The sequence below is a fragment of the Phascolarctos cinereus genome, unplaced genomic scaffold, assembly GCF_003287225.1.
Source record: "Phascolarctos cinereus isolate Bilbo 61053 unplaced genomic scaffold, phaCin_HiC Scaffold_2;HRSCAF=192, whole genome shotgun sequence".
Classification (NCBI taxonomy): domain Eukaryota; kingdom Metazoa; phylum Chordata; class Mammalia; order Diprotodontia; family Phascolarctidae; genus Phascolarctos; species Phascolarctos cinereus.
In genome coordinates, this window is record NW_027555625.1 from 242318179 (window position 1) to 242341191 (window position 23013).

The 23013-nt window shown below is 36.4% G+C and overlaps 1 protein-coding gene and 1 long non-coding RNA gene across 5 annotated transcripts in view; one reads left to right on the top strand and one right to left on the bottom strand.

The window, feature by feature from the left end:
• The window catches only part of LOC110205149 (uncharacterized), a 208151-nt gene extending 205140 nt beyond the window's left edge, over nt 1-3011 (bottom strand). For both annotated transcript variants that reach the window (XR_002323513.2, XR_002323514.2), the window contains exon 1: nt 2554-3011. This is a non-coding gene — a long non-coding RNA (uncharacterized LOC110205149). The remainder of the gene's footprint in view (nt 1-2553) is intronic.
• A 34-nt stretch (nt 3012-3045) lies between these two features.
• STX16 (syntaxin 16) lies at nt 3046-22085 on the top strand. 3 transcript variants are annotated; one of them, XM_078149880.1, is made up of 10 exons: nt 3046-3736; nt 3886-3888; nt 7867-7878; nt 10401-10508; nt 12449-12589; nt 13209-13371; nt 14517-14608; nt 15474-15617; nt 16539-16619; nt 19069-22085. In XM_078149880.1, the coding sequence occupies exons 1-10, from the start codon at nt 3599-3601 to the stop codon at nt 19171-19173; spliced, it is 987 nt and encodes a 328-aa protein (XP_078006006.1). In that variant the 5' UTR covers nt 3046-3598; the 3' UTR covers nt 19174-22085. The 3 variants fall into 3 exon arrangements, with proteins under 3 accessions (XP_078006006.1, XP_020837117.1, XP_020837120.1); XM_020981458.2 differs by lacking the exons at nt 3886-3888; nt 7867-7878 and having other exon boundaries at nt 3047-3736; XM_020981461.2 differs by lacking the exons at nt 3886-3888; nt 7867-7878 and having other exon boundaries at nt 3048-3679.
• The last annotated feature ends 928 nt before the right edge of the window (nt 22086-23013 follow it).

The following is a 23013-nucleotide window of genomic DNA, read 5'->3' on the forward strand; positions in this document are numbered from 1 at the left end:
AGTTCAGGTGTTCTTTGGGCAGGATCACTTTTGTGAACTCTGAGATTTTTTTATGTTAGGGTGGAGTTAGGGAAAGTTATATCCTTTCTGATTAGTACAAGAAAACCTCAAAGATGAGCTAGAATTCCAGAAGCTACTTAAACAACAGTCTAGCTAGAAATAGCTTGTCAGGCTGGGCATGAAGCATTCAGGTATACAATAAGGCTTATGGAAAAGGGTGGGAAAGTAAAAAGAGAGAAAGTGGGTGACAGTGATTTCAAATAAATAAATAAATACCTATTCTCTATCGGTGATGCCTAAGGGCACTGAGGCAAAAATCATTGATATGGTTTCAGAAGCCAACCTGTTAGCAGCTAATTTTTCATTTTTCCTGCCCAGCTGCCTGCATTTGAACAGTTAATCATCTGAAATACTTTTGATGGATTCCTCTGTGGATTTATCTGTGTGGGTTTCATTTCCAAACTCATTCTATGGATTTGATTTCCAAATTCTGGTTTTCTCAGATGGCACCATCCTAAGCTATTAGAAAGGGAGGGCTCTAGGAAGAACTCCCACAAAATGGGGGTTCATCTGTCTTCTACTTGCTCCCCTCCAATCCCACCCATAGTCTGTCACTTATATCCAACTCCTTAGCTGAAAACTTTATTTGAGGTTAATAAAGACTAGAGTTGGTGGCAAACAGTTTTTATGCTTCTAGTTTGTGTGTGGAAACTGGAGTCCCTAATATTGGGTGGAGACAAAAAAAGCTTCATTCTAGATAAAAGAGGAAAAAGTATTAATGAAGTCTCACATTGCATAACCCTGCAGTGCCACCTACAGATAGTGTGTGTCACAGAGAGGTGGGACTAAGGAGAAGGAGGAGGAGGATTTCAATCTTGAGCCAGCACCTTAGAGGGTGGGAGGAAGGGTAGGCTAGGGAGATTGAGTGGAAGGAAAGGGGAGGTGTGAAAACATGGATAATACTAATCTACCAGTGGTTTACTGGGTTTGGGACAGGGGAATGTCTGTAAATGTTTAATGGAAAATAAGAGTAGGACTGGTTCACACTGCTCAATTGATGTCAGTCCTTCCAAAGAACCATCTTTAAAGGGAAGGAGAAAGGACAAGAAATATAGAAAGAGGAGGAAGAGAAGAGGAAGGAAAAGGAGGGGGGAAAGGGCAGCATTATGTAACCACAAGGAATTGACTTTCTCTCTCCTACCTCTTACTGTCCCCCTTTCTCCCAACCACATGATACTTTAGGCTACTATGACTCTTACTTTCATCCTAAAAGAAACTATTATGAATACAATGCTAGTCTGGGCTAATACTACAGACATAATGCAGCTACATGTTGTTTCTACAGAAGATAATATAATAGGCAAGTTATCTCATCTCAATGAAACTTAGATTCTTTATCTGTAAAATCAGAGAGTTGGAATAGGTGATCTCTAAGATTCCTATCAGTTCTAAAAGTCATTGAGGGCAGGGGCACTGTCTCTTATTTATTTCCCCTAGAACAGAGTCCCTTAACCTGCGATCCATTAATTTAAAAGACAGACAGACAGACAGATAGATAGACAGATAGATAGATAGATAGATAATGTTTCAATATAATTGGCTTCTTTTGTGATTCTATGTATTTTATTTATATATTTAACATTATTTTGAGGACTCCATAAGCTTCACCAGACTGCCAAATGGGTTCATGATACAGATAGACTAAGAACTATATTTATTATCCTGGAGGAGAGGGAATTTTGGAAATGGAAGTGTCTGTGTCTCTGTCCACACCCAGAAGTGGCAAATCTGGATCTGCAGGACTAGCTGATGTCTTGGACCCACCCAGGATTCCCATTCCTCCTGCTCCCTCAGTGCTGTGTGTGTTTGGACTGACAACAAAAACACAACCCAAGACAGCTCTATAAATTACCACATATCAAATGTTTCACAGAAAAAGCTGGAAGGAACCTTCCAAATCACCTAGTCCAATCCCTTGGAATAAAGAATCTCTTCCTAATTCCTGACAAATGCTCATGCAACCGCAGTTTGAACACCTCCGTTTAGTTCTGCGAAGCTTTCTACTTTCAGAAGCAGCCAGCTTCACTGTTGGTCAGCTTTAGCAATAGGGAAGACTCCCTTTGGGTTCAGTTGGATTAGGTGACCTCTGAGACACTTTCAACTCTGATATTTTGTGACTGGAGAATCCTACCATTCTATGACCTAGTAAGCTTGTCAGGCAGTGGAAAAGAGAACTGACCAAGAAGACCTAGATTCAAATTCCACCTCCTAAAAGTATAAGTCTGTGTGGACCCAGGGAAAGTTACTTAACCACTCAGCGATCAACTATAAGTCTTCGAGAAGGGAACATTATCACTGGTAGAAGTTTCCTTAACCTGTATATTTCCTATATCAATGAAATTACAGGTCCAGTGTCTACCCTCTAGGGCAGGTTCTAGTGTTCCAGTTTTGTGTCCCCAGTGCTTAGAACACTCTTGTACGTAGTAGTAGGCTCTTAATACATGCTTGTTGACTACTTAGTAAGCTGTCTTAAGTTAAAGAGAAATCGCCTACCTGATCTTTCCACCCGTTGGTAGTCGATAACACCAAAATTTGAGGCTAATAAAGTGATGCAAAGAGCATTGGACCGTGGTGTAGTGGAAATAGTGCTGGATTTGGAGTCAGCAGTCTGCCATTTCAGAAACCTCTCAGATTTGGAAAATTCCCTTAACTTGTATGAGCTTAATTTCCTCATTCATAAAATGAAAGGGCTGGTCTCTAAGGAAGAGTCCAGCTCTGTATTCTCCTTTCAGGAGGATAAGGGACCCCCAGAGGAGGACCGTAGGAGAAAGGGAGCAGCACTTAAAGCTACAACCTCATCGGGAAAGCTCTGAGCACAACTAACTAAGCCGGGGGGAGGGGGGAGAAGCGGACGGGACGGAAAAGCGCCTGGAACACTATGAGCCCGAGCCGCAGAGGGGGAGGAGACACTTAGGAAGGACGGACCGGAAGCGGGAAGGGGGAAGTTTGAGCCGACGGAACGCCAACACGGAAGTGGTCGGGCTCCTGCAGTCAGATCCGGGGATGGATGGAGCCGGAGGCGGCCGTAGCAGCTGAGTAGAGGAATGATGAGGCTGAGGATTGCGCTGCTTCTCCCCCGGGAGGCCCTGTAGCCGGAGGGGGGACAAGGCGCCGGGCGTGGGACTCTCCTGCTTCGGGCCCCTGGAGGGAGGAGGACGAAGACCCGGGACGTCGGGGCCGGGAGCCCGGCTGGGCTCTGACAGGCCCGTGGACGGGCTCCGAACGATCTGGAGGGGCCAGGCCCGGCCGGGGCTCCCTGAGGGTGACCCGGGACAGCCCCGAGAGGGGCGGGGGCTCGGCCAGAGACCTGGGGTTGGGTGGGAATTAGACCCTTAGAAATCCAAGCTAGGATTTGGGGAAAGAGTGGGCGGGGGACCTCCCCCTAGACCCCCTTCCTGCTCTTCCCGTGCCCCTTGAGGGGAAGGTGGGGAAGCTTGAGGGGAGGCGGCCCCGCAGGGTCCGAGGAGGCCCCGAGTTCTGAGGTTCGGGCCGAGGCTCTGAGTGGGGGTCCCCGACAGGGAGGCGTGCAGGGTTAAGCATGGCCACCCGGCGTTTAACCGACGCTTTCTTGTTGTTGCGGAACAATTCCATCCAAAACCGGCAGCTGTTAGCCGAGCAAGTGAGTAGTTACACCTCCTCCACCTCCAGCCCTCTGCATTCACGTAGCGTTGCTGCGGTGAGTCTCCTGCCGGCCTCCTCCACCTGCCCCCCGCGGCGCCCGTACTCCGCGGCGTGCGCGCTCTCTGTCTCTCTCTGTCTCTGTTTCTGAGTGTGTGTCTCTCTTGAAATGTCGTTCGTTGTCTTGTCGTTGTTAGGAGGCATCAGGCTGTAGTGCTGGGTTTTGTTCTGAAACCTCCCCTCTCGCCATCTCCCCCTCCTCTCCCTTCCTCCACTTCTCTTCCTCCGGGCCTTTCCTTCCACCTTTTACAGGGCTGCCCTCGCTCGGGACTCGGACAAGTTCCTCCTCCTGGGTCCTGCTCAGTTTTGAAGCACCGTGTTTGATGCTTCTTGAAGCACTGTGTTTCACGCTTTCGTGGCTTCATGTTTCTGCTTGTTATTTTCCACCCTCACCCCCTCCTCCTCAGTTACCTAATCCGCTGCCTTTTCGTTCTGATGCCTCTCCATTTTGTCCAACAGATTTTCTCTTTAAAATGACTCTGTAGAATGGAGTCCTTTTAGCCTCATTTTTTCCCATGAGGATTTTCCATTCCTGTGTGGCAGTCGAGCCTCTTCTTGCTTTATGCTATTAATAATTTTTCCCTCTTTCCTGAAGAAGACAGTTTTGTGAAACTGTAATGTGGGGGGTGGACGTCCCTGCTTTCATTTTCCATTCAGGAAATGAGTCTTTCCTTTCATTCTGACTACCATTCACATGGTGTCTGTGTGGGAATAAATCTAATTCTGGCACTTTTTTTTAAGCCTGGACTATTAGCCGAGCAGTCCAGTAGATTTTCGAAAGTGAATCCTAGCTTATGAGTTTAGATTTATTGGTAGAAACAGTGTTTTTAAATTAAAATCTAGTAATGGTATTGGTGGTAATGTTATGAGAAGACATGACTCAACTCTTACAAATACTTAGGAACTATAGTTTAAACTCACAGGCTTGGAAATGCCACATTAGAGACTATTACTGGAAACTTGTTCTCCTTCAGAGACCCCTTGAATTTTACTGAGATCGCTACTAGTTTCCTGAAAATGTATTTCATATGGGGATTATTTACAAAGTGACTCCATAAGAATATACTCAACCCATTCTTTATTGATTCATAGGCATAGAAAAAGAGACCTGTTTTTGAGATGAAGTATGAATTTGTTTTATGAGGAGTTAGATTTGAGATCAAATAGGCCCAAGTACCAAAACATGCAAGACCTGCTATATTTGCATATACGTATTTTGTTAGGAATCTGAAAACTATGATCTTTGGAGATGGTGTTGTTAAGTCAGATCTGACTTTAAGTGACCCCATTTGGGCTTTGCTGGTCAAAGATGCTGGAGTGGTTTGCCATTTCCTTCTTCAGATCATTTTACAGATGAAGAAACTGAGGCAAACAGGGTTAAGTGACTTGACCAAGTCATACAACTAGTGTCTGAGGCTGGATTTGAACTCCTGAAGATGAGTCTTCCAGATTCCAAGCCCAGATTTTAGAGGCGTGCTGTACTAAATATCCTATTCGGCTTAGTTTTCCAGGGTCTGGCATTTATTAGCTTTATGATCCTAAGCAAGTTGTTTAACCTTTAGTTACTTCAGGCAAGCCTTAGGATAAATTTATTTTGTAATCTGCATCAGTGGAGAGAGCTTCCACATAATGGGTTATGTATGCCTAGGAAATCGTATATCCTTCACCTGTATTGATATGCTCAGAAAATAAATCTTATGAATTATTTTAAAAATACAATCTTGAAAAAGGCTAAAGATGTTTGATAGTATAGACATGGAATCATTCAAGCCTTAAATAGGGAAAGTTAGACTGGAATAACTCAGGAAACTGAGAAACAATATATCGATTACCTATTTCTGTTTATACTTTAACAGAACAAATTGTTTAAAAGTTATTGTACCTTCATAATGGACTAGTAATGAAATAAGGCTGTTTACACTTTGTAAGTACAGCCATTTCCCACCAGGAAGTCATACTTTTCAAAGTAGTAATAGTACTGCTAATAAAAGCATAAAGCCCTAATAGAAAAAATAGCTTTGAGAATAGTAGTATTTACAAAATTTTCAGTTTTCTCTAAATTTTTTTCTAACGTGGGAAATGAAACTGGAGAGGAGGCGTGGTAGGATAGAAAGAGCACAGTTGTTTAGGAGTCAGACAGCCTAACCCTAGACTTTACTCTGCCACTAACTCAACAGTGTGGTCTTGGGCAGATCATCTCTCTGAGCTTCACTTTCCTTATCTGTGAAGTGAGTGATTAAGTTAAATTATTTCTGAGGTCTTTGAAAGTCAAAAGTTCTTTAATATTAATATCTCTTCAACTCAGGATTTAAGATAATCAAAAAGCGTTACCATCTTCTAGGTTAATAGCCCTATTCTGAAGTGCCAGATGTGATTTGCACTTTGATTTGTTATATTCCTTTGTTTGAAAATCAAATACAGTAAGTGGTCACTCAAGAACAAGAAGATGTGCTGATTAAAATATGAAGTTATGATTATTGGCTAAACTTGTCTTGGTCATGAATAGAAGGAAGGCTTCCTTCCTGACCAGCAAAAAATCTTAAATATTACTTTTTTACATAAAAAATAATTAGATCTTATTATAGTGTGGCACTATGTGCTCTGTCTAATATTGTAGAACTAATAATATGGTTAGAATGTATATTAACTCTTGTTGATTTTTTCCCCCAGCAACACAGATACAAGTATCACCTTCGTTCTTTCCTTCTCTCCCTCCCCATCCCCAACCCCCACACACTTTCTGAGTTGCTTGGGTGAAAATTTTACATGAAAGCCAACTTTTTAGTAGTGAGCCTCTCTAGCTAGTCTGGTCCTCAAAAGGAAGACAGAGACATAGTACATCACCAAACTTTTCTCAATTTTTTTTCCAGTTTGTTAAGAGTTGCCAGAACTTGCCCTCCAAAATCTTTGATTAACCTTCTTACAGGAATGAAACATTGAAGTAGGATTTTAGGGGAGAAAAATGTACACTAAATTTTATTTTAATTGAATTTCTTTTTTTTTCTAAGAGTAAGTTGAAGATTAAAAAGAGAACTTTAACTTCCTGTAATTTCATCTTATTTAGTTTTTCTGCAGAGTATTTAGCTTTCTTCAAAGTTCAGTCGAATGCCCTTTCTAATGACTTCTGGCCACTTCACTAATAGACCAATTTCCAAGAAACAGTGAATTACAAAATGGTAAAGACTCCTTTCCCAAAATTAACAGCTAAGTATGAAAAATTCAACAAGGGTTAATTATTTCAATATGCCATTTATAGTTTCTATGAACAGTACTGAAAAAGCTCTTTAAATTTGCTGAGATGTGTATTAGTGCAAGAGACAGCTCTCTATGCTCATCTTAAAAAAGATGAGCAGTTCTAGATTAATGTTCTGTTAGGGCTGGGATTTTTTCCCTTTGCTTCTAAATATGTGCTTAGTGACCAAGGGCTCCCAACCCCAGTAGAAATGGTTTTCATTGTTTTTACCATCCTGTTTATGTCTTTGAGAAAGGGTTGGCTCTTAGCATCCTCATTCCATAAATAAGACTGTATCATTTGATTTGTGTAGTGTCTTATGTATATAGACACTTAATAAATATTTGTTTTCCAGATTTGAGGACATTTTTGTGAGCTCTTTAAAAAAATATTTACGGGGATTATTTCCATGTTAAAATGTAAAATTGTTTTATTTCTGATGAGATCACATTTTGTCATTTCTTCATTATAGGCAATTTTACAATGTAACCTTATCTAGCTGATATTTGAATGTCAATGAATATGACAAATAAATTTTAATAAAATAAGTGTGGGGTTTTTTACCTTCTTTTTATATTTCGTCTTTAGAAATTTGTTGCTGTTGCTATTTTTCCAGTGACCAAAACAGCCACCATAATCTGTGTAAATGAAAATGTAGTTTTATATAGCTTGACTATAGTTCAGAAATGTAGGATTTCTCTTTTTACTAATTTTTTAAACAAAAATGCCTTAGTTTGTGGAACTCTGTTTTTGGTGAAATGAGTTAAATCTACTGAAGAGTTTTTTTTTCCTTCAAAACTGACCATGCTCTGTCTGTCTGTCTCCATCCTTCTCTTTCTCCTGCTTTTTGCTTTCTGTAACTGGATGGGACTGATGGGAACAACATGTCACTTCAGGAGCTGGATGAGGTATTGTGTTTTGAATGTTTTTGAAAGGTGATTAATTTCAGTTTGTAAAAAAACTTCCCTGTTGCTTTATGTACAGTGCCAGTGGAGCTGACATTTATCTTTAGTCATACTATCTTTATTCTCAAAATGTACTGTCTTTTTGTTATATTCCATACTACCACATGGTAGATTCCACCTTAAAGTCAAAAGAAATGGTATACTTGATTGCATTTGGGGAGCATTTCTTTGTTATAATCGAAGTATATTACTCAATCAACAAGCATTTATTAAGTGCTACAGGGCCAACGCTGGGGATATAAAAGCAGAAGTGAAACAGTTGTTGGCCCCAAGGAGCTTATGTTCAATTCTATTATAAGTGGGGCTAATTTTATGCTTCAAATTTGATAATTTGGAAAGATATACAAATATACTTCAATTTAAGAAATCTTTATTCAATAGGTAGAAAATTTGGATTTTCAAAACATACATTAAGAAGTGTTTATGAAGCTGATACAAGGATTTGCTATTAATTACTAAGTTTTCCTAATATATTCAAAATAGACATTTTATACAGATCTGATGTGAAAGTTTTTCAGAGGTTACAGTATAAATCAAATTACATTTGTAGTTTTGGTAAACCAAATTAAAGGCCTTTTAAAAAAAAAACACCAAGGACTATTCAAGTCACTTGCTGTTTCTTAATTGTTAGAATAATAATAGCTTACATTTATATAACACATTTAAGATTTATCTTTCTTCATGGTAATACCATAAAGTAGTTGGCACTATTTCTCTTTTCACATGAAGAATCTAATGATCAGAGAAGTAAGTAACCTGCTCGTGGTTGCACAGCAAGTAATTGTCACTGCGGAGACTTGAAATCACATCTGATGATTCTTAAATCAGACATTTTTAATGCTTCACCATAAATAGAATCTGTCCTGTTTGATTTGACCACAATTAAGCTGTTCTCCCCAGCGTGCACTCTGCAGTCCAGTGATTCTAGCCGTTTTTCTTTTCCTCATATATAATACTCTATTTCTAGACTCCTTGCTTTTTCACCAGCTGTCCCTCCTTGCTTAGAATGCTCTCCCTCCTCACCTCCACTTCCTGGCTTCCCAGGCTTCCTTCAAGAATCACCTCAAATCTCCCCTTATATAAGAGGTCTTTTCTACTCCCCTCCCCATTGCTAGTATCTTCCCCCTGACATTATTTCCCATGGACATTATCTTGTAGGTAAGTAGCTTTTTTCATGCTATCTCTCCCATTAGAATGTGAGTTTTTTGATTGTAGAGGCAGGTTTTGCCCATATTTTGGTATCCCCAACATAGTGCCTGGCACATAGTAAGCAACTCAATAAATACTTGTTGACTGAGATAGTATGAAAACATGGATTTCCCAGAGAGATCTTTTCAGCCCTCTCCCCTATGTGTTTACTTTCAGTGTGACAATAAAACTTAATGGAAATTTTAAAGTGAATATAATGGCAACTAAAAAATACATTTTGCCAGAAGGCAAATATGCACAAAGATAAAAACCTGTAGAAATTTTTTAATAAAAATTTTTGTGACTTTAAGACTTGGAAATTGTTATTAAAAGATTTTTAATTATTATAGCACATATAAAGGAATTTTGTGTCATTTGTTTTCCCTTTTTCTTGATTGGCAAAAAGCAATACACATGCTTATTTGATCAATTTTCCATTGTAATTTTAAAAATGTACAGACTGCTGTCTGTAAGGGATATCTTTTCCTCCTTTTGGCTATCATTCAGGCTTTTTGAGTATTGTACAATAGAATCATAGATCAAGAAATATTCAATATGAATCCTCTCATTTAAACAGAAGAGATGGTTGTCAACAAAGTTTCTAAGAAGCATCATATTTTTTTAAATGCCAATAAGGACTGTTGGTAGCATTTCTAAAGTACTTAAAAATCAAATCAAAGGTGAAAATATTATATCTGGACATAAAGTAGAGGAGGGAAATTACTTTAAATAGAGCAAACATAATTCTTAAAATCTCTAAAGGGCCACAGTGTCAGATGTTAACAAGCTATAACCATATGATTTATAACTGAGATAACTAAATTAGCCCTATTTTTTTTAATTGCCCCTTTCTGTATCAAAGTCTTTTTTTTTTCATTTGGTTTTTATAGTTATATAAATTGTTACAACTCATGGCACAATGGAAAGGCATTCTGCTATGAAATAATTCTAATAGCTTGGTTTTTTTTGAAAAGCTCTTCATTAATTTTTTTGTTATGTATCCATAAGGAAACTAGGATCCTTTCTTACCCAGATGAAGTAAAATTTACATTCACCTATGTGTCTAAGGAGACCTACAACACATGTAACTGTAACAGAGGGAGAGAAACCATTCCAAATTGTAGCAATGTTTGTTCAAATACACATTTCTTTGGTATGTTCATTTTCTCCTAGTCTCCTGTGTCTTTTTAGGGGCGGTATTTTAAAAAGAGTACGCGTGTACTTAAAGACAAATTTTCGTATGAGTTTTGTTTAAAATAGGTGTTTTCTCTCCTTAGCTTGCTGATGATCGTATGGCACTGGTGTCAGGCATCAGCCTAGATCCAGAAGCAGCAATTGGTGTAACAAAACGGTTACCTCCCAAATGGGTTGATGGAGTAGATGAAGTAAGTTGAATTTTTAAGTATTACATTAGCTTATTTAAAACTAGTGTCAAATTGCATGTCTAAAATATATTTGGGTGAATATGCTTCTTGTCTAAGAATGTTTAAAGCTGCTTCCAGGCTTCAAGAATAACAGTTCTTATTTGTGGTAATTTGGACTTTATTTGTAAAACTAATGGTAAATTCCTGAATCATGATGAAGAAAGCTTTGTATGTAATGTAGAGAAAGTATTCAGTGTAACTTATCCCCAGAAATTGTTAGTGTGACCTATAACTTTAGTACACATGCATGAGTGCCTATTATGTTACCTAAGCTGACATTCCCTTCTTTTAGTGATGGTGTATAAAACCAGCCCACAGTGCATTCACAGTGTATTTACCATTGTCCATTTAATTCATAAAACATTCTTTGTTTTTCATACCTTCCTATCAGTGAGCATTTATTAAGTGCCTTCGATAGTTTAGATACTGTGCTAGGTACTTACAGATACCAGGAATGAAACAGTCTCTAAAAGGACCTTATATTCTAACTAGGAAACAAGTACATATATATGTATATATAAGTATACACAGAATAAATATAAAGAGAATAAATACAGATAGATTAGATACAACATTGTTAGGGAAGGCAGGCATTAGCAGTTGGTGTCAGGGAAGGCTTCATGGAGAAAGTAATGTTTGAGCTATGTCTTAAAGGAATTGAGGGAGGCTGTGAGGTGGAGGTAGGGAGAAGGTGTATTCCAGGCATGAGAAACAGCCAGGGCAAAGCCATGGAAAGAAGGGAGATAGAGTGTGGTCATATATGAAGAGGAGAGAGGATTCTCTGAGTATGAGAGAGGGGGTAATATACACTGAGATTGGAAAGCTAGGTTGAGAACAGGTTGAGAAGGGCTTTGAAAGATAAGCAGAGCCGTTTACCTTTGTTCTTAGAGATATTAGGGAGCCTCTGGAGATGATTGAGTAGATCAGATCTGCACTTAAGGAAAACCACTTTGGCATTATATGGAGGATGGACTGAAATAGAAACTTGAAACAGGGAGACCAGTTAGGAGGCTGTAGCTGCAATAATCTAAATGAGATGTGATGAGGACTGAGCTAAGGTGGTCCTTGTGTGAATGGAGACAAGAGGTCAGATTTCACAAGCACAGAGGTAAAAACAACATGCTTCAGCAACACATTGGATGTGGCAGGGCTGGGGAGAGTAAGGAGTATGGGGTGAGGCCAAGATTGCAAACCTGAGAGACTGTAAAAATGGTACCTTTTGAGAGAAGTAAGAAATTTTGGAAGAATGGTAGGTTTGGGGGGATAAAAGACATAATTAGACATGTTCAGTTTGAGATAACTGTGGGACATGAAAACCTAGAGTGCATACATACCCTCCTTACCACTGCATCAGAGAATCCCTCTGTCTTCTACAGGAAGCCTTTCCTCATTTCCTCAACTGCTAGTGCCCTTTCTCTCAAACCACCTTGTTTTTCATTTATACATATATATGCTTGTTGTCTCCCTTACTAGTATATAAACTCCTTGTGAGAAGGGATCATTTCATTCTTTGTACTTGAATCCCCAGCACCTCTCTTGTAATTAAAAGGACTGAGATTGGATATATACATTAAACCCATAGGAATTGATGAGGTCACTGAGAGAGAAAAACAGAAGAGAACCCAGGAGAGAGCCTTGGGGAATACTCAAAAAAGGGGAGGGAGAGATGGAGAAAATTTGGGACTCAAAATCTTACAAAAATGAATATTGAAAACTATCTTTACATGTAATTGATATAAATGATCTTTGTATATCATAGCCACTGCTTTCATGTGATTTAGGCAAGAATGCCTGAACTTTTCATTTTTTATGTAACTAATAATCTAAAGATTTGTTGTATACAGTTGTCCGAGGAACTTTGTGACTTATTTCAATGTTGTTAATTGACTTCTGTCATTTAGATACAATATGATGTTGGCAGAATTAAACAGAAGATGAAAGAATTAGCCAGTCTTCATGACAAGCATTTAAACAGACCTACATTGGATGATAGCAGTGAAGAAGAACATGCCATTGAAATAACCACGCAAGAAATCACGCAGGTGAGTGTTCAAAAGATTACAGAAGAAATGTTTGTTTTTTAAAACTTAAGAAAAAAGGTACACTTTTGGAGTGACCTAGAGTAGGACATTCTTCTTAAGAATACACCAGATGAACCTCCAGAATTATCTCCTAGATTTGTCAAAGGATGCTATTAAATTTTATGTGTAATGTACCAAACAAAATTGACTTCAATTCCCTTTCCTTTAAAAAAATTTATATACAGCACTTGAAACATGTTTGGAAAATCACACTGTGACAGAGTATCATAGATCTAAAAGGTTTGGGAATCACTCTCCAGAAATCTCTAATGTCCTACCATGATTTCTTAATGAAATTTCATCTGGCTACTATTTTAACCCTCAGTATTTAAGATGATTGTTTTTCATTTGTTAAAGCATATTCAATTCATTTAATTGATAATTTAATTTCTGTATTAAGGCTTAGATTGTATTTCTCAAATTGACTCAAGTAGTATGAATAAAACATCTTAGATATTTTTCAAATATGAAATTTCATATCATATCAGTATTTCACATTAATAATTGCCTTTTGGAATTGTGAGTTTTTGAAAACCCTACTTAAATTGTTCCATTTAATCAATGAAGATTCTGCTTCCAGCTGTTTCATAGATGTCAGAGAGCAGTGCAGGCCTTGCAAAGCAGAGCACGAAGCTGTACTGAACAGGAAGAACGAGTCCTCCGAAATGTAGTATCCTCTTTAGCTCAGAATCTTCAGGAATTATCCACTAATTTTAGACATGCACAGTCTGGCTATCTCAAACGTAAGTGTCATTTCAGATGCAAGAACTTGATCCCTATATTTTTCAGCGGTAAAATGATCTTGGCTATAAAACTACAAGAAGATATGTTCATTGGTTTTATGGTTGTTATTTCTCTGTCTTCCCTGTTTATATTTATTAGTTTTGAGCATGTATGAAAGCTATGCCAAAAGAAGTGTTGACCATTCTTTACTTGGAAAGAATCAAACGAAATGGCATTACTTATGACAACAAGAAAGATTACATAGCTATGTTGGCACTGTAATGGTAAAACCTCATTAGTATAATTTTAAGTTAAATCTAAAATAGAGGTGGGGAAGGGGCTGGGAATACAGTGGAGAAAAGCTAGAAAGAATTATCCAAAGTTGTTAGCCCACTTCTCAGTTGCTGTACTGAAAAGTAATGGTGTATTTCTTTTAAAAATCCAAGTTTTACATAATAGTTCAGTAACAGACATTGAAAGAGCACTTACCTCATATGTGCATAGATTCTAAAAAATATTATCACCTTGCTTTCATGCAGCTTATAGTCAAGAATGGATGAATAAAACATAATAAATGAATAAATAATAATAATAAATAATACATGAATAAAACAATAAATAAAACAAACTAGAATGTAATAACTGCAAAGGAGAAGTTAAGTAGGCATGAGATTCAGGTAGCAGGAGAGCACTTTTAGTTAAAGAGGATGAACAAAGGAGATCTGGTGCAGACTTTAAAGGACAATAGTCACTTGTGGAAACAATCTGTTCACGAGTAAGATTAATGTATCATTCTTTCAGTAATTTAAATGCCTGTTTTATGATCTTATTTATTCTTCCCATTTGCCCGGCAAAAAGTAAACCTCAGCTCAACCTCTCTAAATTATTGCATATTCCTACTTAGTAGGGTACTAATTAATGTGATTATTGATCTTATTGTTAGAAACTTTAACTGAACAGTGATATTTAACTTCTGGATTTACTTTGATAATCTAAAAATTACTAAATATTTCTTTTTGTCTCTTGATTTCCTGTTTGGAGATAACTTAAAAGTGCCCTCCTAAAAGTTCATGTTGACACTATAGATTTATTCCATTTCTTAAGTGTAGAATATTTTCAAAATGATGTTAAATATTTTAGTAAGGTAGCTTCATATCTCCAATAGGCATGAAGAATCGAGAGGAAAGATCCCAGCATTTTTTTGACACATCAGTACCACTCATGGATGATGGAGAGGATAACACTCTTTATGATCGGGTGTGTTAAGGACCACAAAGTTAATAGTAATTCACTAGCACTTTTTCCTTTCTTTCTCTTTTTAAAATATCTGATTTATAATATGTTTAACATGATTGTACACGCATAACCTGTATCAGATTGCTTGCTTTCTTGGAGAAGGGGAAAGGAGAGGGAGAGATGGAGAAAAATGTGGAACTCAAAATCTTATAAAAATGAATATTGAAAACTATCTTTACATGTAATTGGAAAAAAAATACTATTTTTAAAAAGAAGCTTGAGGTCTGTAAACAGAAGCTAGATAGCTATTGGTGAAAATAATAAAAATACTACCCTACAAAAAAATTTAAAATACCTGATTTCTATTCAGTAAAAAATACATCAGTAATGTTTTTACACAGTCATGAGGTAGTTTTTTACAATGTGCTATAAGATAAAGGCAGGGGGGGCGGCACGGGGTGTTGGGTCCAGAGAAAAGCTGGCTCTGATGTGATAATTGTACTTTTGCTTTCCTGAAAGCATTCCAGAAAATAGTCTACACTAATTTCTTCCTTGTGAATAAAGCAAAGAACCACAAGGTCACTCTTAGTGGTTTATTTCAAAGTTGGCTTTGCGTAGGGTAATGCACGCATGTAGGTGACTTGGGTTTACTCTGGTAATCCAGGTTACAATTCAGTACTCATTTGGAGCCAGTATGCTTTGTCAATTTGGATCTTTTCCTAGTAAGACTTATACAATGAAATCCATATACTTACCTCAAAAGCATGTTTTAAGCGTGTACACCACTTACATAATTTAGGCATAATATAGTATCTTTCCTTTATTAAAGAGGAAATCCTAACCTACAAGTCTCTTTTTTTTCTTTTCTTTTTTTTTCTTTCAACAGGGTTTTACAGATGACCAGTTAGTGTTGGTAGAACAAAATACATTAATGGTTGAAGAGCGAGAGCGAGAAATTCGCCAGATTGTACAGTCTATTTCTGACCTAAATGAAATATTTAGGGACTTAGGAGCAATGATTGTAGAACAAGTATGTGAATTTATCTTCTCATTGTCTTATATTCCTTCTGTAATACCTAATCCTCTCTAGAGAACTGGTTGGTTCTGACATCTTTCAGCTATTATTTTTTCCACTGTATGAGCTTTCTAGTTTTGGCAGGTTATTGCATAATGGCTGCTGGAGCCACTACCATTCATATATAGTTAAAGTGATGATTCATCATTGATAAAATTCTTTAGGAAATGGTATTTAGGCCCTGATCCATTGTGAAGTCAGCTGCTGAAAGAGATTTAGAGCTATAGAAAATCCAGGTACAATAATTATTTTAATAATTTCAAATAAACTGATATCATTTCCAGTAAAAAAAATGTTTCAATTAAGGGCCCTATCGTCATAGTACATCAGCTTCTTTCCCCCATTTTATCCAACAATTGAGGCAATTTTTGAAAGAAAATTAGGCTTTCTAAAACAAAATTATTCATTTTTATGGTGGTGGGTTGTGCCTTGAAATCTTTAGTTCTTGTATGTGGAAGGTGGGGTTTACATTTATTGCATTTGGTGGCATTGTAGTAACCATGTCTGGTTTTGCTGGTATTATCTGTTTAAGAACTTATGAGCACTAATGCTCTTTTTCTAAGCCAATTCCTACTCAATTGTGTATTTGACAAAGCTTCAGTAAGTTGCCACTGTCTTTTAGGATTTAAATTTTTAAAAATCTGTTTGTCTTTGCTTGTGAGCTATATGATTTTACTGTACGTAACAGAGTAAGCATGATTCTTTATGCTGATAGATAATGGTGATTTATCCATATTTCCCCCAAATCATACTGAAGCTTTCAGTTAATATTTTTTAAACGTAAGGAATTGGTACAGCTAACTTTGTTAATAATACCTGTGTTTTACAAATTTTACTTTGAAGTTCAGTTTTTAATCATTAACTTTTATTATTCAGGGGACAGTCCTTGATAGAATTGACTATAATGTTGAACAATCCTGTATCAAAACTGAAGACGGTTTGAAACAGCTTCAAAAGGTAAAGGGAGAGACTTTTAAAATAATGTTATTTTAGTGGTTGACACAGTTTTAAGGATAGTCACCAAATGAAGAATTATGTCAGTGGCTTTTTCAGCACTCACATTCTTGAAGTATTTGGTGCCAATGTCTGTTATAGAAGTATCACAAAGTAAATCTAGAGAATTCTGACAAGTCTGTAATCCAGGAATCACTTTATCCAAAGCCACCCCTGGATCACTGTACTTTTATCTGCCCTTAATGATCGCTGGTGAACCTCATGCTCAGATCTGAAATTACTGTGCACTTAGGAGCATGACAATAAAAACCCAAAAGGGTTGCAATTTTTTTCCCCTTAAAAATGCATTCCTTTTTAAGCCTGATTATTTTTTTTAAACAAGTTGTTTCAACATTTGTTGAAGTCTCTTGAAAAATCTATCTTCATGATTGCTGACTCAGACTTTTCTTGTCATGGAACATTTCTGATGAATTGCTGGCAGAGAAATAACTTCTGCAGAAGATCAGAATCTAGTTTTTCCCTTTTAATTGCCACAGCATATCTCTGTATTAGCCTGAGAAAAGTAGGTTAAAGTGGAATACTGTTTGTTCTCTAATTTTTTTCACATAAGAGAGCAGTATGGTAGATTTTCTTGTATTTGTTTATTTTTCTTATGGATAGGGTGGGTCTCCTGCTCTGCTTCTAAATCTAATCAGTTATGGGAAACAGATGTGCATAAACTGCCAAGTAAATTTCATATTTCGTTGAATGTATTTTAAAAATAAAGTGTGTGACTATTCACGAGTAAAATTTATTACTTCCATTTCCATGTGCACTATCAGTAATATTTCCAGCCATAAAATAAGCCACTTTTTTATTTTCAGTACCACTTTGTCATATTTCTGAAGCCAATCATTTTTTAGAACAGAAAGGAGTCTTACTCATAGTAGTCTGAGCGTGTTCTGTTTGTTAAAAGTTTGCAACCCACTCAGAGCTCTTGTTACCATATGCTTGGTGAGAATGGGGCTGGTAAAAATATGTCTTTTTGCTTATCTAGAAGATAACATCTTCCTTGGTATGATGCAAAAATCCATTGACTTAGGTTAACTTGGCCATCAGCCATTATATAATAAAACAGTAAACACTGGCTTTGGTTCCTCATTATATAATACCTAAATTTAGAAATTTTTCTGAATTTTGCAAGGCTTTAGAGGCATCTCATCTTGAATGGGACTAGCAAAATAGATTGTACAATACAAGTAGAATAAAACACTAGGGCTTCTGAATTGGACTAGTTTTGAGTCTATTTAACGTTGACTTCTCTAGCATTGCGTTTTTTTTCTTTTTATAGTATGGAAACTCTATGCATTTGATAATATATTACCTTTGTATATATGAGTGATTGGATCCTAACTAAACTCACAGGAAACTGATTTATAAGAAATCACAGGACTGATTTATAAGTCAGAATGCCGTTTAGTTTATAAGTTTATGCCAGTTAGTTATATGAGTCAGAATGCCATTTAGTCTAACCAGTTTTGCTCTGGGGGTCACCTGCTTCTGTTTGTAGATCTCTCAGAAGGCCAGGTAACAGTTCTGATAATTTCTCAGTGGACATGTAATTAAAGAAGAGGCAGTTGGGTGTTCACAGGTGTTTTCATCAAGCTTTTGTACTTTGTGAATCCCTCTTTTCTAAGGTAAACCAGGACCAGTGTCCTAGAATTGGGGCATTCTGGTCCCTAATGTCAGAGTGCATTATTCCCATTTTTCTCTTTTTTTTCCCCTCACAATGTTCCTTACCAAGTCTCATTACAATATCAGTTCCTGAAAGGCAGTTTACAGTTAATTAGATAACAGTTTATCTTAACATCTGTCACATTTTAGATTGCAGTCTCCTTCTGGGATTTAGGAAATATCTTTGATGAGCTTTAAGAGAGGCCCTAGTCTCATCAGCAAGATAGTTTAGAAAGCATTTCTCAGGGTGGTTTATTTCTGCAGGTGGCTAATCTCCATTTAATTCTTTTTAGCTTTAGCTCCCATTTCAGGGAAGAACATTTTCTGACCTCTCCTATATGTAGAGTAGGAGAGAATTTCATGTTTTTGTGAAGTAGATGAAACTTTTAATATTTAAACATTAATCTAAAGAATTATACAGTTTACGCTATTATGCAAAAAGTTTTGTTAAAGTAGTAAATTGATAAGGACAATGAAAATAGAAACCAAGGGCATCAGCGTGACTTTCAATTTAGACTCTGAGCTTTAGGAAATTTAGGTTAAATAGATTGTAGAATTAGTGAAGTGTTCCTTTTATAATATTACTTGGGTCAGTTCCTGGATTATAACCATATAGCCTGAAATTAAGATCTCTCATATTAAAATAACTGGAATTTAAGAATGCAAGAGTGTTGATAAGTCAGCATTTATTTTGGCTCTTTTGAAAAGTCACTTACTGGATTTTTTTCTTATTCTATAGGCAGAGCAGTATCAAAAGAAGAATCGGAAGATGCTTGTTATTTTAATTTTATTTGTAATAGTTATTGTCCTTATTGTTGTACTAGTTGGTGTAAAGTCACACTAGGTAACTCTGCGTGTGAGAGAGAGAGAGAGAGAGAGTGTGTGTGTGTGTGTGTGTGTGTGTGTGTGTGTGTGTGTGTGTGTGTGTGAATTTTCCCAGTGTGAATGAGTGGACCTTTATTTCTGAAAGCTGCCTTTGAATGTATAACCCTCAGTGGTACAAGTCTGTGCAATGTTTCCATAGATTCTTTTTCATAAATCATGTTTCAGTGATAGGAATGGTTTAGTTTTTGCCAACAGAGAATTTCAAGTCAAATGATGATGCTACCAAATAGAAATTGAGTTCTGTATCCAGACATTCACAGTATTTTTTTAAAATTGAAAATATGAGGGATTGAAAGTTTACAAGCACAGGCAAAAGCTGTTAAAATATATGTATATGCTTTTTAGCAGTCATATGTCTGAGTTGCATGTTCAAAATACTTTTTGAAATTGAGGTTGGGGGGAGGTGTTTTTTTTTTTAAACCATGTGTTTTTAAAGTGATTTGGAACCAAAAAGTGTGGTTGGAGGTCAAATGCCTTAAACAGTGGATTCTAGGTATTTAACATCTTCATTTTCCTCCACAGATTATCCATATTAAAATAAATTAAGGCCTTTAAAAATTTAGAATTCATTCCCCTTTAATGTAATGTAGTTTTCCATCATTGCTAATGATCAGGTTAATAAAGTTTGGATACTAAGAAACAATCATGGATACAAATACATTTAGCTGCTAGTTAAACAGCTTCATGTATTTAAATGAATTAGTCTATGTGTGTCCTTCATTTTAGAATTTCTGCACTATATTTTTTTACTGTAAACCACATGGTGTTACTGTTTATAGCTACCCAAGCTGAAAATTTGATGCTATGAATTAAAATCATAGTTAAAAGGAAGCTCCTCAGTTATTCTTATTCATTCCATTATTTAATATACCAGCTATAGGATGACTTTCAAATCAGGATCTCTTTAATCAATTAGCAGTTTAGCCCTGTTGAGTTACCAAAGTACAATTCAACCATGGATCACTAACGGAACGTGTGCTGTCAGTGGTTATTACCTAAGAGCTAGGTTCATTTTAAAGTACTATAAAAATCTTGACCAAGACATTTTCTTATCTATGTGTGGCAGATTTCTAAAGGAGGACTTCATAGTTGTACTTACTTTTGTTGATATGGTGCTGTCAAATACTACGGAATCATAGAACGATGTGATGAGTGATGACTTTGGAGAATTAAATTCTTCATGTTCTAATTGGTCCTGAAATGACTGTACAATTTTAAAGGTTTTCACCTAATGGAGTATTTATATGACCCTTATTTATTCTGTACTTATTTTCTTGAAGGTTTAAAAACAGTATAATTCCAATTGAGTTGGGTTTTTTTTTTACTAGTAACATGAAATGTTCTCCATAGAATTGACTTTGAAGTTATTCCCAGAAACTTAAACTCAGGTTTAGAGTGCAGTAATATTATATGTGTGACTAAATCATAAAATTAGATCTTATATTTAGCATTATAAACCTTTGCCCTATCCACTCCCATTTCACTCCTAAATTGTTTATGGATATAGTCAACCACTCATTAGATTGCCTTTTGACTAAGGTGACAATAGAACACATGTTGTACCTGACATTCCAGGAAATAGCATCTTTTGAAATGTGGCCATGATTCTTCTATAATTCTTCCTTCATAGATAGCTTTTTTGTTATGGAAGAACTGCCATTACCCCAAAACTTGGAGCTTCTTTCAATTTCTAGAATAACTATTCTTTAGTTTATTAGACATGGTGTTTAAGGTGACCGTTGTTGGAAATTCTGCTTTTGGACATGAAACCAGTTTGATGGAAAATTCTCCTAAAAGATACAGACCACAAGAACATTTCTTGGAATACTTGTGAAGCTTGTTTCTGTGCATTCATCTGTCTATAAAGTCAAATCACAGTAGTCTTTAAAGAAAATAGCTCATTTAAGAAATAAAAACCATTTATTTTCAGAGAGTAGGATTTTTTCCCCAATATGGATTCACGAAGTAATCAGGATTTCCCATTTTTAAAATATTCCTGATGTGACAGGGAGGGAAAGCCATTTCCTTTAGACTTTGTGAAAACTAGGATAAAAACTAAAGTGTCAACTGCTTGATTGTGTCTGGCTTCAGAAAGAGGCAAAATAGTCACATGGCAGGGAATAAATTAGAATTTGGCCTCAAGAACTAGTGGGTTTCATTGTAGGCAAATGAAAAAAATTTTTTCCAGTATACCCTGGACATCAGAATACTTTATATGCTACTAAGCCTGTACTTGAGGAAAAATTACTTATAATTTGGGCAGTAAAATAAAACTATCTTGTACTAGTGAATCAAAATAATATTTTTTCCTGCAAAATGAGATGGCATTAATCATCTTCATTACTTTTTAACAACCATTTTCTGTATTAAAATTAGCCTATCTGATTTCTAGCTTCCATGTTGAAGTTGGGCACAATTGACTGCCACAAAGAATAAGACATTCTTTTGCCTAGAATTGATTGATTTCTTTTGGTTGGGATTGATGACATATAGGTTATGCTTATTCTGTCCTGTACCCAGCCTCAGGGTGAAAGCTTAATTCGTTGCTTAGGGTAACTCATCAGTTTCATTGACTGACACTTTTAAAGTTAAAGAAAAATTGGAGAGGGGGCGCCCAAATAATGTTTTGTTTGACTCTTATCCAGTGTTGATACCGATGCTTTCCAAGATGGTAAATGAAACTACTGTCTCCGTTTTGTGGTGTTACTGGTTACACCATGCAGTGTAAAGCAGTATGTTGCTCTGATTTAACGTATTTACGTCTTTCTTTACTAATTGAGAGTCTTTATTTATTTGTCTTGACACAAGTACTTTTGATGTTTTTATCCTAGCTAATGATTTCTTAAAGGTAATAAAAGCCTTACAACTTGATTGGTCACAGATGACTTTTTTTCCTTTGTGTAAAATAAAATAATTAATGAAGCACTTAATATTTCCAAGATTAAATTTTTGTCTATTTTTATGAATTTGCCATTCCTGAGAGAGATTTTGTACAAATAAAGCAATCATAGAGATGATGGACCATTGTTTTGAAATCCTAGTATTAATTTTAAAGGTGGTGGGAGGGGAAGGGCTATGTCAGTTTTGTAATCCTCAAGAATACCCAGGCTATGTTGTGACTAACCCTACTTGTGATCAAGTATTCTACAAAGAATCTGACTCCTGATACATTGGAACAAATGTTACAGAGTAAATTCGTTTAACTAAAGGCGACATTCAAATATAATTCTCCATTTGATAGGCAACACAAAGGAGAGGAAATTACTTTTATACCAGAAAGTTGTTTTATGTAAAAGAATTTTATCAGGCTGAGAAATAATTGAAAAGCTTGATATAAAACTCTGCCATTGAGAACCGTATTCAGAAGGGTTGAAAACAATTATAAAGCAGAGTTCGTGAAATGTTTTGAGCAATGAAAGTATTATTAGAATAAATGTTTAGTCTTCCCAGGAACAAACTTTAAAAGGAACTATTAATTTAATATGTAGGCACTGATGATATATTTATAAATATTTGATCATATACTTTGTCCCCCAGGTATGACAGTAAACTTAGTTTGCTCAGTCGTATATACAGGAAAGTTTTTCAGAAGCTTTAATTAGTTCAGCATAAAATACAGACTTTCCAATTTTATATTCACTTATTAAAATTCCCCTTGATTTAATAGAATTTTTAAGAGTTGGAAGAAGGGCAGCTAGGTGGTACAGTGGATGGAGCACCGGCCCTGGAGTCAGGAGGATCCAAGTTCAAATCTGGCCTCAGACACTACTAATGTGACTATAGGCAAGTCACTTAACCC